The sequence below is a fragment of the Crocodylus porosus genome, unplaced genomic scaffold (genome assembly GCF_001723895.1).
Source record: "Crocodylus porosus isolate Cpor-Errol unplaced genomic scaffold, CroPor_comp1, whole genome shotgun sequence".
Lineage (NCBI taxonomy): Eukaryota > Metazoa > Chordata > Crocodylia > Crocodylidae > Crocodylus > Crocodylus porosus.
The window spans coordinates 45,010,957-45,026,533 of NW_017728910.1; the positions used below are offsets into that span (position 1 = coordinate 45,010,957).

At 51.7% G+C, this 15,577-nt stretch overlaps 1 protein-coding gene and 3 long non-coding RNA genes across 5 annotated transcripts in view; 2 read left to right on the forward strand and 2 right to left on the reverse strand.

Moving 5' to 3' along the window:
- Positions 1–1,681, reverse strand: part of LOC109308674 (small ubiquitin-related modifier 3) — a 10,167-nt gene extending 8,486 nt beyond the window's left edge. The window contains exon 1 of one of the 2 annotated variants that reach the window (XM_019533114.1): positions 1,441–1,681. In XM_019533114.1, the coding sequence (XP_019388659.1) occupies positions 1,441–1,461 (21 nt within the window). In that variant the 5' untranslated portion in view covers positions 1,462–1,681. The remainder of the gene's footprint in view (positions 1–1,440) is intronic. The other variant, XM_019533113.1, reaches the window with a different exon arrangement.
- A 347-nt stretch (positions 1,682–2,028) lies between these two features.
- LOC109308675 lies at positions 2,029–4,041 on the forward strand. Its single transcript, XR_002100668.1, has 2 exons — positions 2,029–2,801; positions 3,116–4,041. It is a non-coding gene; the product is annotated as an uncharacterized LOC109308675 (long non-coding RNA).
- A 1,302-nt stretch (positions 4,042–5,343) lies between these two features.
- LOC109308677 lies at positions 5,344–10,809 on the forward strand. Its single transcript, XR_002100670.1, has 2 exons — positions 5,344–5,400; positions 9,636–10,809. It is a non-coding gene; the product is annotated as an uncharacterized LOC109308677 (long non-coding RNA).
- The window catches only part of LOC109308676, a 6,078-nt gene continuing 952 nt past the window's right edge, over positions 10,452–15,577 (reverse strand). The window contains exons 2-3 of the long non-coding RNA XR_002100669.1: positions 14,753–15,478; positions 10,452–10,462 (exon numbers count right to left, since the gene is read on the reverse strand). This is a non-coding gene — a long non-coding RNA (uncharacterized LOC109308676). The remainder of the gene's footprint in view (positions 10,463–14,752; positions 15,479–15,577) is intronic.

A 15,577-nucleotide genomic window follows, 5' to 3' on the forward strand; every position in this document is an offset into this window, starting at 1 on the left:
GTCGAAAATGACCCATTCATCACCACTCTCTGGGTGCGGCCCTCCAGCCAGTTGGCGACCCAATCGACTGTGTGGGTGACTGAGTGGAGGGTGGGTAAGAAAGAAAGGAAGGCCTGGCTATGCCTGAGGAGTTGCAGCCTTGTCGGCTGGGACTTGTCCATCTTAGGCCATACTGCACTGTGGCCAACCAACAAGAGGCTTTCCTACACCTTGCTGAGCTGCAGCAGATGCAAGAAAAAGCAGTGGCAGAGAAGTGGCTGCTGGGGTGGTGGCCAGGTCCCAGCACCAGCCCATCTCATCTCAGAGCCAAGCTGGGCTATTCTGGCTCCCGGCCACAAACCCCTGCTGACACTGGCTTAAACTTTTCATCCTTTTCACTCCACCAAATGGAAGTCACTGTTAGACTGCTTTCTTTTACAGATGAGGAAACCTCATCAGCCAAGTGCCCAATGCAGGAAGAAAGACAGTTCGAAGTGGGCTTCCAGAATGAAAGATGAAGGTTTCAGGAGCGGCAGAGCCCCCTCCATCACCCCAAGAAACAAGGAGTGTTGCCAGGCACAGTACTACGCACCACTTACTTAAGAACAACTGTTCGGATGGCAACACGCATGGCCTGCAGTGTCTTGGTCGGGGGATCTCTGCGCATCACAAGAGCAGGAAGATTTAACCTAACCCTGGAAAGGCAGGAGCCCCATCCCTTGTTATTCTCATTCAAGAGTGAGCTCTCTGAAATATGACATCTGCTTCATCTATCTCCACGAGGCCCACCGCCAAGTCCCATTTAGTTCAGCTCAAGATTGCTACCTCGGCAGACTTCCATTGCCAGCTTCGAGCAATGCCCCTTGGTCTCCATGGACTTATCTAATTCGCACAGAACTGAAAGTTTCAGTGTTAGTTTGAGGCAAAGTGGCACCAAGAGCCATCACTGCATGGGAGACCCATAATGAAGGCTCAAGCCTGACACCGTGCAACTGCTCATCCCTCAAGGCCGACTCGGGCTCTGCAGGATGAGTGTTGGTGCCCTAGAGCAGCAGGGCCGGAAGGGAGCTGCATGGGGCATCTCCCGTTGCCCGGGGGAGGCAGCCAGGAGCCCCCGCCCCGAGGTGCGGAGCCCGGCCCGTGACTGAGAGGTCGGGCGACCTGCTCCCGACCGCGCTTCCCGCGCCCGCTGCCCCGTGGGGCTCCTCCTCCTGCGGCCTGGGCGGCCGGGGGCGCCCGCCCCGCTCGCGGGCATTCGGGTGCCCGGGCCGGGCCGCAGCCCGCAGACGGGAGCGAAGCGGCCGCCCCAGCCCAACTGTCCTAACGGCCCCAACGGCCGTTCGAACGCGGCGCCGCCCCGCCCCGCCCCCCGCGGCCCGACGGGACCCGCCTCCCGGGTGGACCCGCACGGCCCCGGGGCGGAGAGGAGAGCGGAGGAGCCGGGGCCGCCCGCGCCGTTACCTTGGGCTTCTCCTCGGCCATGGCGGCGGCGCTGAGGGGAGCGATGGCGCTCACGGCTCCCACTTCTCTCCCGCCGCAGCCGCTGGCGAGAGCGCGCGTCACCCCTCCCCCACACCCAAATCCCCGGGCCCTGATTGGAGCTGGCGGGGCCACGTGGACCCGGGGCGCGCTCACGAGGCGCGCTCGCGAGCCAGCTGCCCGGCGGGGGCGCGCCCGGGAGGGGGCGGGGGCAGGTAGCTCGGGGAAGTGCGTCAGCGCGGGACCGGAAACGGCGCTGCAGCGGGTGGCCCAGGAGTGGGGGAGGGGCGGCACCTGTCATATCCCTCCCTCACCCGCGGCCCTTCCCGCGCGCGCGTATCTCCCACTTCCCCCTGGTAGGGCCCGGTGGCCTCAACCTGCACGAGCCGGGCACCGAGCTGGGCTGCAGGGCGGCACCAGCACGCGCCGGGCAGGCTCATGGCAGGCATGCGGCATCTCGCGCAGCCCGGAGGTATCGCATCCCGCAGGGGCCCTTTCAGTCTTGCTCGGGGCGGGCACGCAGCCGACGCGGTGTGTTGTGCCCGTGCCCGTGCCCGTGCCCGTGCCCGAGGGCGGAGACAGGGGCAGCCGCTGGGTGCTATTAAGACCCCGCTGTTGTGTTTGCACCTCACCTAAAGACCTAGATCCCCATCGGCCAGCATGGCCTTCTGCCCCACTGCCGCTGGTCCTAAACGCGGATGAGGCCCTCCAAAAGCCCCATCAGTGCTAGAGTCCCGATACTAACACCTGAGCTGCTGGTTCCTACGACACACTTGCAGGGATGGGGTGGGGAGCATTTGGCTAACGGGGCTTCTCCTGATCTCAGCCTGCACCCTTGGTTTTTGGCTGTCTGCTTTTCTGGCTCATCTTGCTTGCAGACATCACTCTAATGGTCTGATTTCTGTGACCCAGCTCATTCATGGACTTTTCTTTCCTCTTCATTTCCTGGGTTGCCCCTGCACTCTGCTTGCCCTCTCCCACTTTCCTATGTCTCCACGTCTAGTCACCCATGACCTGATGCTGCCAGTCTGCCTGGACTACCCTTTGGCGAAGAGAGCGTGTTATGGATGACTCTCCCCTGATGGTGCTCTAAGACCCACCTGCTTTAGATGCCAATTCTCAAGGAGACCTACTGGCCATGCAGGAGTGGCTGATTCAGCTTGCCTCTACCTGACAAGTCTTGGAGCTTCACTTGCTGCAGTTGACTACTGCAAACCAGACCCTTCAATCCCCAGTTGCCTGTCTTCAGGAGACCTCCTGGTTGGAGGAAACATGGCAGCTGAGAGAAGAGAGTGTGTTCTGGGCCCACCTGGAACCCGGAGCTTGAGACCATTACCTGAAAGGTACAATGGGAACCAGCAGCATTTTGTGGGATTTCTTGATCGTTGCTGTCTCATTTCTGGCACAGGCCAGAGCTTGTTCCAGTGACCAAGCAGAAGTAAACCTTGTGATAGACCTCCTGTTGAGGGAAGCCTTGGTCCAGGTCTCCCTGTTCCTGGAGCATAGCAGCCCAGTCCTTCAGAACTGGGAGGCATTTCTCCAAGCCATTGCAGCTGTGTACAACAGTGAGCCCCACTGGGGCTGTACAGCAGAGTCTGCATTGTGGAACTTCTACGAGGAGCAGAGTACAGCTGCTGCTGATGCTTTTCTGTTCTAGCTCTGTGTGGCAGACACCAACTGCAACAGCGCTGAATTCTAATTGATAGGGTCCATGAGAAGAGGTGAAGGCTGAACTTGCCTAGGTGGAAGTGCCCTCCAAACCTCATGACTTTGTGGATTTAGTGATCTGCATTCTCGGTCTTGCACTCTACAGAAAACGAAAGAAGAAAAGAGGTACTCTTTGTCTTCTCCTTGTCCCTGTCCTCTGCTCCTGAACCTGTGCCAGTAGATGGGTGAGGACTGCCACCTTACCCTGAGCAAGTGGGAATGACACTGCCAGCACAATTTTTGCTTCTGTTGTGGGACATCAGGACATGTGCTTGACTATTGCTCTACAAGAAGGGAAACGTGCCTCCACCTTCTCTCACCCAGCCCTGCAAGGGGTATTGACTTGGGGTTGCAATAAAGGTGAAACCTGTAGCCAAACCAAACTGCAGACCTTTCAGATAAAGTTACCTGTTCACTTGCAGATCCCAGGCTGAGCCTGTTTTACTGCTGGTATTATCTACCCTACCGGACTTTGGGGCAACTAGAAATTTCATTAATGAAACTATCATCCAAGCCTTATGTATCCTTTTATGATAACAGCTCAGGCTGGGAATAGTTGAGACAATTTATAGCTCCCCTCTTTCATCAGGCTCCCTGGGAGTTGGAAACCCTCACCCTTGATGTGGAAATCTGCAAACACAGGGAAATTTTGCTTTGGGGCAGTCTGATCCCACATTACTCCCTGATCCTGAGATCCTTTTGGCTTGCCTGTTATGGTCTCCTGGTCCCGTGGAAAAGCTATGAAGTGTTTTACATCCAGTTTTTGCAGGAAACACTGTTAGAAGCCCTGGATGGTTGACCCACCCTATGATTTCAGGCTGGAATCCCAACAGATAGTGTATATTTGAACCTTAAACTAAACAAATTTCTATAATAGAGCATAAGCTTTCATGAGTTGGATCTCAGTAGACCACTCTACACCACGTCTGAGCAGGAACTAGCTGCCCTCTGAGAGTACCTTCAGTCATGGGCAGATCTAGGATTTTGAAAAGAGGGGTGCAGATGGTGTGACTGATTATCACATATAACGCAACACACATTTTTCTCTAGTTCAAGAGGAATTAGATGCTTTACTAATATACTAAAGAGCTAGTAGTATATTATTTAGTTTAAGGTCAAAGCAAAAACAAATAAAACTATTAGACTGTGCACTAATTTGCTAGATACTGTATAAAGTTTTAAAAGACACCACAAACTAGGCAAAAAATAGTCAAAAGATATTATTTCATTAGCCCTGTAGTCATTGCAGTTAAATACACATTTCTTATTCAGTTTTTTAAACCAAAGCTAGCCTTCTTGAGTGGCTCGCCAGTGCCTCCAATACTTCACTGTCAGTCATTTCCTCATTAACCTGAGTTAATATTACCAGACCTGAGTTAAGGTTTTTAGCTAGAATTTGGGTGGCGCAGGAATGAAAGAGGGGTACAACTGTATCACTTCATCGCCCCCACCCCACCTCAGGATCTGCCCCTGCCTTCAGGACAACCTGGCCTGGGAGTTTATAAGAAAATACATATCTCTTGCCAGGGCCCCTACCTTGTTCATCAGAAAGGACAGGAGCCTCTGCCTCATTGTAGACTATCAGGTCCTGGACCAAATCACCATCCAAAATCAGTACAGTCCTTACCTCTAAACCAGGAGTGGACAAAATGCGGCCTGGGGGCCACATGCAGCCTGCCAGGCCATTCTATTCAGCCCGCAGGGCCCCTAATAATTTTAGAAAATTAATATTTATCTGCCCTGGGCTGCCTGTCATATGGCCTTCAATGGCTTGCCAAAACTTAGTAAGTGGCCCTCTGCCCAAAATACTTGCCTACCCCTACTCTAAACCCTGAGCTACCAGATTGCTTAAAGACTGCTTGCATATTCACCAAATGTGATTACAGTGGAACATATAGCCTGGTAAGAATGACAGATGGTGACAAATACAAAATAGCTTCCCAACCTATAGTATAAGCCCTAGTGGCCTAATGGATAAGGCACTGGCTGACTGTGGGTTCAAGTCCTACCTGGGGTGAGATATGCAGTGTGTTATAGGCTTGCAGAAGGTAGGATTCTCAGTGGGTAAATCCTATTTTACCAACTTCATCTCCTTTTATAATCAGGTAAATCACCACCTGGATAAGAGAGAAGAGGTTGATATTGTATACCTTGACTTTCAAAAAGCAGTTGATCTGGTATCCCATGATGTTCTCACGAGAAAATTGGAGCATTGCGGGCTTAACTGCAAGACAGGTGGATAGGAAGTTGGCTGTGGGATGGACCCAGAGAATCCTAATGAACGGATTTGTGTCATCTTGGCGAGAAGTGGCCAGTGGGGTCCCACAGGGGTTGATGCTGGTTCCAGTACTATTCAGTATCTTCATCATCAGTGAAGAAAGAGCTCACTGGCCAAGTTTGCGGATGACACCAAGTTACAGAGAAGTATGGTCACACTTGAAGATAGGCTGCAGATACATGTGGACCTAGACAGGCTGGCAAATTGGGCGGATTGGAACCAGATGAAGTTCGGCATTGAGAAATGTAAAGTGCTCCACCCAGGGACGAACAATCCCCTTGCACACCTACAGGCTTGGCAACACTATGAATGAAAGGGACCTGGGGATAGTAATAGACAACAGTATGAACACGAGCCAGCAGTGTGACACCATATCAGCTGGGCTAATAATACCCTTGAATGCATCAATCGATGCATCTCCAGCAAAACCAAGGAAATGATTCTTCCACTCTACTTGGCATTGATGAGACCACAGCTAAAGTACCATGTCCAATTCTGGGTGCCACACTTTAACAAGGATGTGGTAAAGCTTGAGAGAATCCAGAGAAGGGCCACCCATATAATCAGAGACTTGCAGGGCCAGCCATATGAGGAAAGGCTGAGGGACCTGGACCTCTTCAGTCTGAAAAAGAGAAGGCTGAGAAGGGACTTGGTAGCTGCTTAACACTACATCAGGGGAGTACATTAAGGGCTCGGTGAACAAGTGTTCACCAGGGCACCCTTGGGGAAAACTAGGGGTAATGGTCACAGACTCCTGGAAAACCATTTCAGGCTCAACATTAGGGAAAACTTCACAGCTAGGGTGTCCAGACTGTGGAATAAGCTCCCTCCAGAAATGGTGCAATCACCTATCCTAGAAATCTTCAAGAGGCTAGCCAGTGCACCAGCTACATTCCAACGCTATCAATAATGTACTGCGGGACCTTCTGGACAAGTTTGTTATTGCCTACTTGGACAACATCCTAAAATTCTTGGAAGACCTTGTACAAGACCAGTCATATGTCCATATGGTGCTGGAAAGACAGCCAACATGGCCTTTTCGTGAAATATGCCCTTGGCCAGACCTTCACTGAGTTCCTTGGCTTTATCCTATCCCCAGAAGGTCTGAAAATGGACCTTTGGAAGGTACAGACAGCGCACAAATGGAAGGTGCCCCAATATTTCAGGCAGCTGCAGAGATTTCTGGGGTTCATCACCAATTCTGCCCAGCTTGTCCCCCCTCTTGCCATCATTTTGTTAAAAAAAAAAATAATAATAATGATCAGTCATCTTGGTTTCCTGAGGCCCAACAGGCCTTCATGCATCAAAAGCAGGGCTTTACTTCAGCCTCTGAATTGGCTTACCCAGATTCAGTTTTGGCCCTTGTGGGAGAAACATGCCTTCATCACAGGGAACAGGCAGTACTCTTGCAACAGCAGGGCCAGAACAGGCACTACATTCTTGTGCCTCTTTTCCCCGCAAGCGCACTCCACAGAACAAAATTATGAAATCTTCAATCCTAGTCACTGAAGTGGCCTATGGAGAGTGGTGGCATTACCTGGAAGGGGTTCACCACACAATTTGGTTCTTTACTGACCACAGAATTTTAGAAAACTTTTGGAAAGCAAAGGCTCTCAGCTCTGACAGACTCTTTTTTATGGTTTGATTTCCAAATAGCATGCCAAACCCAGGCCCCAAAATGGGACAGCAGACATAAGGCTGAATATGACACACTGGGAGACAATCCAGAACTTAGCCCTATACTAAAGCCCCATAACTTCAGCAGTACTGCACTACCTTCAGATCTGCTCTCCCTGCTCTGTGCAACCACCAGGGAAGAAATACCCTCAGAGGAGTCTGTCTTCACAAAGCAACCACATAATGTCAAGGACAGGGTTATCTTTACTAGGGGAAAAAAGGTGGTGCCTCTTGGTCTTACTAAGCCAGGGGCGGGCATTTATTTTGGGTGGAGGGCCACTTACCCAGTTTTGGCAAGCTATGGAGGGCCACATGGGTAGCCCTGCCCCTTGACAGATGCCTAACCCCCTGGCCACCATCTTGGGACCAATGTCCCAGACCCAGCACCGGTGGGACCCAGGGCAGGACGCAGGCTGGCAGGGGTCTGTGGAGCCGAGCGCAGGCTGCACCAGCAGGGAGAGAGGGGAGCTGGCCCAGCTGCATAGAGCCCCTGGTGGCCAGGAACCTACACCTCTACCATCCTGCTCTGGGCCCTCCCGGCGCTGGCCCTGGGACACCAGTGCAGGCCCTGTGCTCCTGCGCCTGCTCATTCCCAGTGCCCCCCAGCCCTGCGGTACAGGCGGGGGGGCAGCGCACAGCCCTGGCCCCCTTCTCACTGGCAGGAAAAGAGCTGGTGCGGAGCGCAGGGAAAAGCAGCCCTTCGACCACCCTGTGGGTGACACCCCGTGCTGCAGCCTCTCGCAGCCTGCATGGAGCTGCCTGTGCCTGCTCAGGACAGCCCCGCGTGGGCTGTGAGCGGCTGCAGCAGGGAGCACTATCCACAGGGCAGGGGAGGGGCAGCTTTTCCCCATGTTCTGCATCAGCTCATCCCCTGCCCTCGCCCCCACCCCCTTACCTGAGGTTCCAGTGTGGGGCAGCCATGCGCTCCCAGGCCAGAAGCCCCAGGTGGGGCTTCCGCCTGGGGGGCAGGGCCAGGCAGGCCCTGCTGTTTAAGGCCCGTGGGCCGGATCCGTATTTTGCCCACCCCTGTACTAAGCTGACCATACTTTGTTTAAGATACAGTTCTGCTAAATGGAAACCTTGACTGGAAAAAATGCACTGTCTGGACTTCTGCTACTTTGGGCGGCCACAGCTGCACAAGATGGTACAGGCCTTTTATTTACTCCTGTGACGTATGTGCCCTTACTACAAGGCCAATAATCTCTGCTCATTCCTCCAATCCTTCCTCGCTTCCTCCTCACTTACCCCAACCTCAACTCTAACCCTAACCCTAACATCTCCCACCCTGCCCAGACTCACCATGGTCTGACCAGTTTTCCTACAATCCTACCTGTGATGGATCAAGTTACAGAGATAGTCCACTTCATCCTATGCACGTTCCTTCCTTCTGCAAAAGACACAGTCAGTCTCAGGACTCCCAGAATATCCTGGGGGGATTTAATAGCAGCTTTTAACTACCTGCAGGGCGGTTCCAAAGAAGCTGGAGCTGGATGGTTCTCAGTGGTAACAGGTGACAGAACAAGGAGCAATGGGCTCAAGTTGCAGCAAGGGAGGGTTTAGGCTAGATATTAGGAAAAAACTCTCACTAGGAGGGTGGTGAAGCACTGGAACAGGTTACTCAGAGAGGTGCTGAAATCTCCATCCTTGGAGGTTTTTAACACCCAGCTAGACAAAGCCCTGGGTGGAATGATCTAGTTGAGGCTGGTCCTGCTTTGAGCAGGGGTTGGACTAGATGTGACCTCCCGATGTCCCTTCCAAACCTAATTTTCTATGATGATTCTATTATTCTAATATATTGTATCCAACTGAGGACTGCCGTTTGTTTCCAAATTCTGGTTTGAAGCTATACAGTTACTGGGAGTTCACACTTACCTCTTGTCTGCCTGCCATTGCCAGGTGAATGACCAAGCCAAGAAAATAAATCATATCTTGGAGCAGTATATTTGAGGCTACCTGAACTTCCAACAAAACAACTAGTCCTCCTTACCGACACTTGGAAAATGCACATATAACTACTCCAAACACTCCTTGACTAGGCAGAGTTCTTTCTTCTTGAACTATATGTTTCACCCCACACAGAGTCTACAACCCCTTGACTACAGAATTAGTAAAAACATACCCATCGGGTTCAAGAGGAAGTGAAATAGCACCATTTTGACCTGGCCTTCTGACCTGAAGGGAGGAACTGAGGAGTGGTAGGGTAGGTGGTTACAGCTCAGATGGTTCTCAGTCCCAAAGCTGATAGATACAGGCATAGATGGTTTTTTAAAGGACTGCTATGCTATGGCAGTGCCAGCTGCAAAGATTTTTTTTTCTTTTCCTCCATATAGCATAGAGACTGTCCTTATGTCCTTTGCCTGGAGATCAGCAGGATAAGTCACACCCGTTGATTCTATTGGCTCTTTCAGCAGCTTTTTGGTACAATTAACCAGGAGTTGCTCATAGTGATAGCACACCTACGACCTGGTGGGTATTCCATGGATCATTCTTAACTGGTTCTGCTCTTTCCTAACAGGGAGATCCTAGAGGGTGATGATGGATGAGTGCTCATCCTCCTTCTGGGACTTTGGTTATTGGGTCCCCCAAGATATGTTCAGTGTGTATCTGAGGACATCAATATACTAATGACATCCAACTCTACCTCTCCTCTTCTGACCCTGGTCCCCCAGTCTGAGTCCTTTCCCAGTGCCAGTTGAGGACTGGATGCAAATGAACCAATGAAGCTGAATCCAGAAAAGACAGAGGTGATGGTAGTTGGCAGATCTCATTACTTGGGGAGATAGGGACATCTATCATTTAAGCGGTTTTGCCTCTTCTCTTCACTCAAGTCTACAGCCTTGAGGTGCTCCTGGAACCCTTGCCACACCTGGATTTTCAGGTTTCAGCAGTGGTTTAGAGCATCTTTCACCAACTTTATCTGGCAACCTTTTCTTTCAAGATTCAGATCTCACTACCATCCTCCATGCCTCCACGACCTCAAGGTTAGACTATTGCAGTGCTCTCCATGTAAGGCTACTCTTGAAGACACTTTGGCAGTGGTAGCTGGTGCAGAACGGGTAGGGTGCCAGGAGCACGATTAACCAAATGCTCCAGAGTTTGCAATAACTTCCTGTAACCTTCCAGGCATAATTCAAGGTGCTGGTCTTGACCTATAAAGTCCTAAATGGCCTGAGTCCTATGTACATAATGGACGCTCTCCTCCGCTATGCTCAATCACAATTCCTAAGCTTACCAGAGAACAACCTCCAACAAGCACCATCTGTGCACCAGTTCTCTTGGCCAAACCACATGGGAGGCTGTTGCTCCCTTCCCCTTAAGGCCTGTTAGATCCCAGCTGCACATCTTTTGAATGACCTTTACTTGAGCAGGCACCTGCAGGGTAGTGTTAACCTTTGGTTGTTCTTTGGGGAATTATTATTTTTATTTGTCTTTACGATTTTGTTATTATAAGCTGCCCTAAGCCTTTTATGGGAGATGACATAGAAATCAAATTAATAAAATGCACAAAGCATGTAAATAGCCCAGCATATACATGCACATGCACACGCACAAACAAGTGTACACATGCAAGCATACAGATGCACCAAGATACTCCTATAAGGAGGGATCTACTTAAATTGCAGTGGTTTCTGCAATCACCATGAAAAATGGTATTTCCTACAATTGTCCGTGGAATCCTCCCCCGACCCCCAAAAAAAGAGCCTACCAGAATACAAAGAAAGCCCGGCAATCCCTGCAGCCATAGAGCACGTGGTTTGAGAAGAGAGGCTGAGCTAGTAACAGACTCAGTGAAGGCACAAATCAAGAAAACAAAAGGGTTTCGGTACCATCTTGTAAAAAGCCAGATGCAATGCTGCAGTCTGAAGATGAGTAGTTGGCCCTTCAGCCAATCAGCAGCGAAGGGCAGGACTGCCAGGGCCCCTTGGTCAATCAGTGGTGGGATGGGGGGACGTTCACCATAAAAAGACTGCAAAATTGGCTCCATGCACTGCAAAATGCCTGCAAAAAAGTCACTTTTTTCTTGCTGCAATTTAAGTAGGTCTCTACCTATAAGTGCATATGCCTGCACTAGCTAATGCTGGTGTGCACAAATGTCCCAGCTGTGCATAGGCGCTGGCAGGTCTGAACAGCTCTAAAACACACCCACTCCCTCGGTTTCTGGGCATCAGCCAGTCCTTGATAAGCTTGCTGGGGGACACTTGAAAATGAGCCACCGTGAAATGGGCCGACTCCTGTGGTTTGCAAGGGGCTTTTGCCGCACATCTCTGTTCTCTGAACACCTTTGCACATACCGGGGGAGAAGCCAGAAGCAGGGCCCAGGATGCTTGGAGGGATGCAACCCCCACACCTTGTGATGCCTTGGTCACATGTGGTGCCTGTCAGCAGTGCAGACTGCAAACCCCACATAACAGCCAAGGGAGCACCATGTTCTACCACCCAGAAAGCAGCGGGTTCCTGAATTCTGGGCAGGAGCATGGAGCCACTCCATCCTTGGCTGAACAAACTAAGTGGGAACAACTTGGCTTCCTTCCCAGATGGCCGACAGATGGCAGCAGCAGGTGCAGCTCTCTTGGGGCGCAGGAAGGTTTATAAGGCATGGCACATCAAGCAAAGGCAGTCATGTGGGAGGGCAACAGGGGCTGCTACACACCTTGGCCTGGGGTGGCTCGGCTTACCTGCCTGGGAGGTTCCGTGAAATACTCAGGGAGGACGTGGCAGGGTCCGAGGCAGGATCAACACATTCTCCTCATAGGAAGGGTGGCCCTCGATATGTCCCTTAGGGGCCTGCCACACACTCAGACTGAAGCTGGAAAGAAACCACCTATAAGCAATTACACCTTTCCAAACACTGACTTGGTATCCGGTTGGCTTTTTTTTTTGTAGCTGAACAGCCCTTGTGATCATCACTTTGCATGTGTGGCTGGTCTAAATTTATTGTGCAATTCGCCAGTGAATTTTGTAATGTATTTGATGTGTAGCAGGACCTTAGGAGCCATGGGGGTGGGGACGATGAGGAGCAGCCTGCCTTGCCCTGCCCAGCTTAGCCCTGCCCCAGCTCCCTGTAACAGCAGTAGAAAGTGCTGGTACTAGTTTGCAGCCACAGAGCAGGTGCAAAGGACTTGCAGCCTGTCCGGAGGGCACCTGCAGGCTGCTGGTAGTTGAAGGCTGCTAATAAATCCACCTCAGCCTTCTCTTCTCTAGACCAAAGAAGCCCAGTTCCCTCAGCCTCTCCTCGGAAGTCATGTCCTCCAGCCTCCTCACCATTTTTGTTGCCCTCTGCTGGACTCTGTCCAACTTATCCACATCTGTTCTGTAATGGAGGGTCCAAAACTGGACACAGGACTCCAGATGTGGCCTCCCCAGTGCAGAATAGAGGAGAATAATCACTTCCCTTGACCTACTGGCAGCACACCTACTAATGTTGCCCAGTATGCTGTTAGCCTTCTTTGCAACAAGGGTGCACTGTTGGCTTATATTCAGCTTACTGGCCGTTGTAAATTGCAGCTCCTATTCATAATTTCTACTAAAAGCATACAATAAGATTATCCGTTCTATTAGTTTACAAAAAATTAAAACAGAACACAATGTACAATGATCTAAAAGAAGAAGTAAAATGGAGCAATGAATAATAGAACAAGAATATTCTATTTGATTTTAGCCCTTATTCTTTGTGCATGTAGTGCAAATACATGTAGAATAAGGGCCTGGTCAGGTTCCTGGTCTTCCAGAGGGTGGTCCTGAAGCAGGAGACAAACTGATCAAAGTGGGCTGTCAGAGTCCCTTGATGCTTGGTCAAGTGTCTGTACAGAACTGCCTCTGGTTGGTGATGAGCCCTGTCACCATCAGGAAGAGTCTGATTATTCTTCACACCTCCCTGGTGTATGGGAAGTATCAGAAGAGGTGGTCGATAGTTTCTACCTTCCATCTTAGCCAAAACACCAAAAAGCAATGCTCCACCACTGTCTAAGCCCCACCACCTGCAGCCCAGGCCTCCCTGAGCATGCTGCAAACCCTGCTGCCAGCATTTCTCTGCCCCCAGCCCTCCCTAGCCACCTCCAGGCCCAACACCTCCCCTAACAGCCCTGCCAGCACCACCTCCTAAGTCACAGCACCCAGGCACCAGCCTCTGCCCTACCCTTGTGCCGCGTGAGGCTCCCGCCCTGGCCCCTCCACAGGTCCCCACCTTTTGCCCCCTCACCCTGGCAGTGTAGAAGAGGCTCAGGATTTGCCCCTGTCCCCTTTGGACAGGCAGCACTTCCTTTGCACCTGCTCTGTGGCTTCAGACTAGTACCCACGCCTTCTGCTGCTGCTGTAGGGAGCTGAGGCAGGAAAGGGTTGGGTGCTTCTCACTCCCCACTCCAGGCTTCTAGGGCCTGGATACATGTTACATACATCACACAATGCACTGGCAACTCACACAATAAACATAGACAGGCCACACGTGCAAAGTGATGAGCACAAGATCACAATGCCTCTCCAGCTATAAAAAGAGCCAACCAGGTCTCAAGTCAGTGCTTGGAAGGGTGTAACCGCTCTTTAGATGGCTTCTATCCAGTTTCAAGCTGAGCATGAGGCAGGGACATCTCCAGGGCCACCCTTCCTATGAGAGGAACGTGCAAGTCCTGTCTCTGACCCTGCGCATCCTCCCCGAGGGCAGAGGTGCTGACCCAGGCGGGTGGGCCCAGTCACACCAGGCCAGGGTGTGCAGCAGCCCCCATCCCCCTCACTCATGACTGCCCTTGCCATGCCTTACAAAGCCTTCTTGCACCCCAAGGGGGCTGTGCCCAGTGCCATCCCTTGTCTACCCAGGGAGGAAACCAGGCTGTTCCTACATGATTCATGTTGAGCAAAGGACAGAACAGATCCATGCTTCTGCCCAGGTTCCTGCTACTACTACTTTCCAGGTGGTAGAGTGTGGCACTCCCTTGACTGTTACACGGGGTTCACAATGTGCTCTGCTCTGCCTGGCAGGTGTAGGAGTCTGGAGAAGGCTGTAGTGATGCTAAGCTGCAATGGAGCTAAGACACTGCAAAGGACCTTGGGAGTAACAGTCTTCACTGACCGCCAGATGAGCTGATAAAAGGTGCAGCAAGCCAAAACATTGGGGACCCCCTAGATCAGCAGGGAGTGTGCCGTAGATGCCTGAACTGGGCAGCAGGGGGCTGATGTTGGCAAGGACTGAGCCACAGGTGTCTGGACTTAATCACCTTTTTACTTAGTTCCTTGCTATCTGAAGCAAGAAAGAGCTAAGAGGTGGCATGGGGTGGATGGATATCGACTATAAATACAGGGCCTGTGAGACTTGCCTTCTAGCGACTTAGGGGTCATCAGTGCATATCATGCAACACTTCCCATTTTCTGGGCAGTTTTGCTGAGCTAGACTGACCGATGTAGCAATCCACTAGCTCCTGCGCAAGACACAATCAACCTCTGAGCTTTCACCCCCAGACACAAATCTGAGGCATTCTTTCTGCATTGCACCCAAACTCCAGGAGGCTGGTTGCAGGTAACAACCTTCAAGAGCCCCCTGACCTATGCATCCTGAATGACAGGGGACAGGAAGGTGGTGCACATGTATGTTGGGTGTTTAAAATTAGCTGTTGAGCATATGGGTCTATTTGTGGAGCAGACAACTCCAGGTTTCACGCATGTGTAAGTGAACAGGGGCAGGAGTGCATTCTGCAAGTGCCTGGCAGATGTTACGTGCTGACACACATTGGGGCCTCAGTTATGGGAGGTGCATTAGTGCTGCAGGGTCACTCTATGGAATTACAGCCATTTCAGGCAGGGCAGCTGCATCCACCTACACCAACTGTCCCACCAATGTCCCTGGCTGGCCAGGGAAGGTGATGGGCCTGGCAGGCAGGTGCCTTTGGGAGATGCCCCCTCCCCTACTCTGGGCCCCAGGGAGATCCCTGTCCTCTCTCCCATAGCCACCAGTTCCGGTGATGTACTTTCCAGCACCGCTTGCCTCTATCCCCAAGGCACCACCAGTGTGGAACATCACTAGTGAGCATGTGCCCCCCCCCAGCTCCCACTGAATCCCGGTTTTGGGGGGTGACGCACTCTTACCAGCAGTTCCAGCAGGGGAGAAGCAGGACCCACAAGCATGATGTGTCCAGGCCCCTGTGAACATCACGGAGTCAGCAAGCGCGGAACAAGCATAGGAAGAACACGGACCTGCGCTTGCCTGAAGGAGGTGCTATGAGCAGGCAGGACCGAGCCAAAGGCTTGTGGATTAGCTCTGTTGCTTGCTTTTCTCCCAGCAGTGCAGGCAGGGTGATGCCCAGAGATTCTGCATCTCAGCTTCCCTCAAAGGAAGCAGTTCACCTTCTGGCCAGGGGTGGATAAACTCATCTGGGTATTGAATTAAAAATCGTGGTTCGTTTCTCGGGAGGCGGGAAAAAACCTTTAGCTACAGACACACTTTATTAGCAACACAAAAGGTATATATTT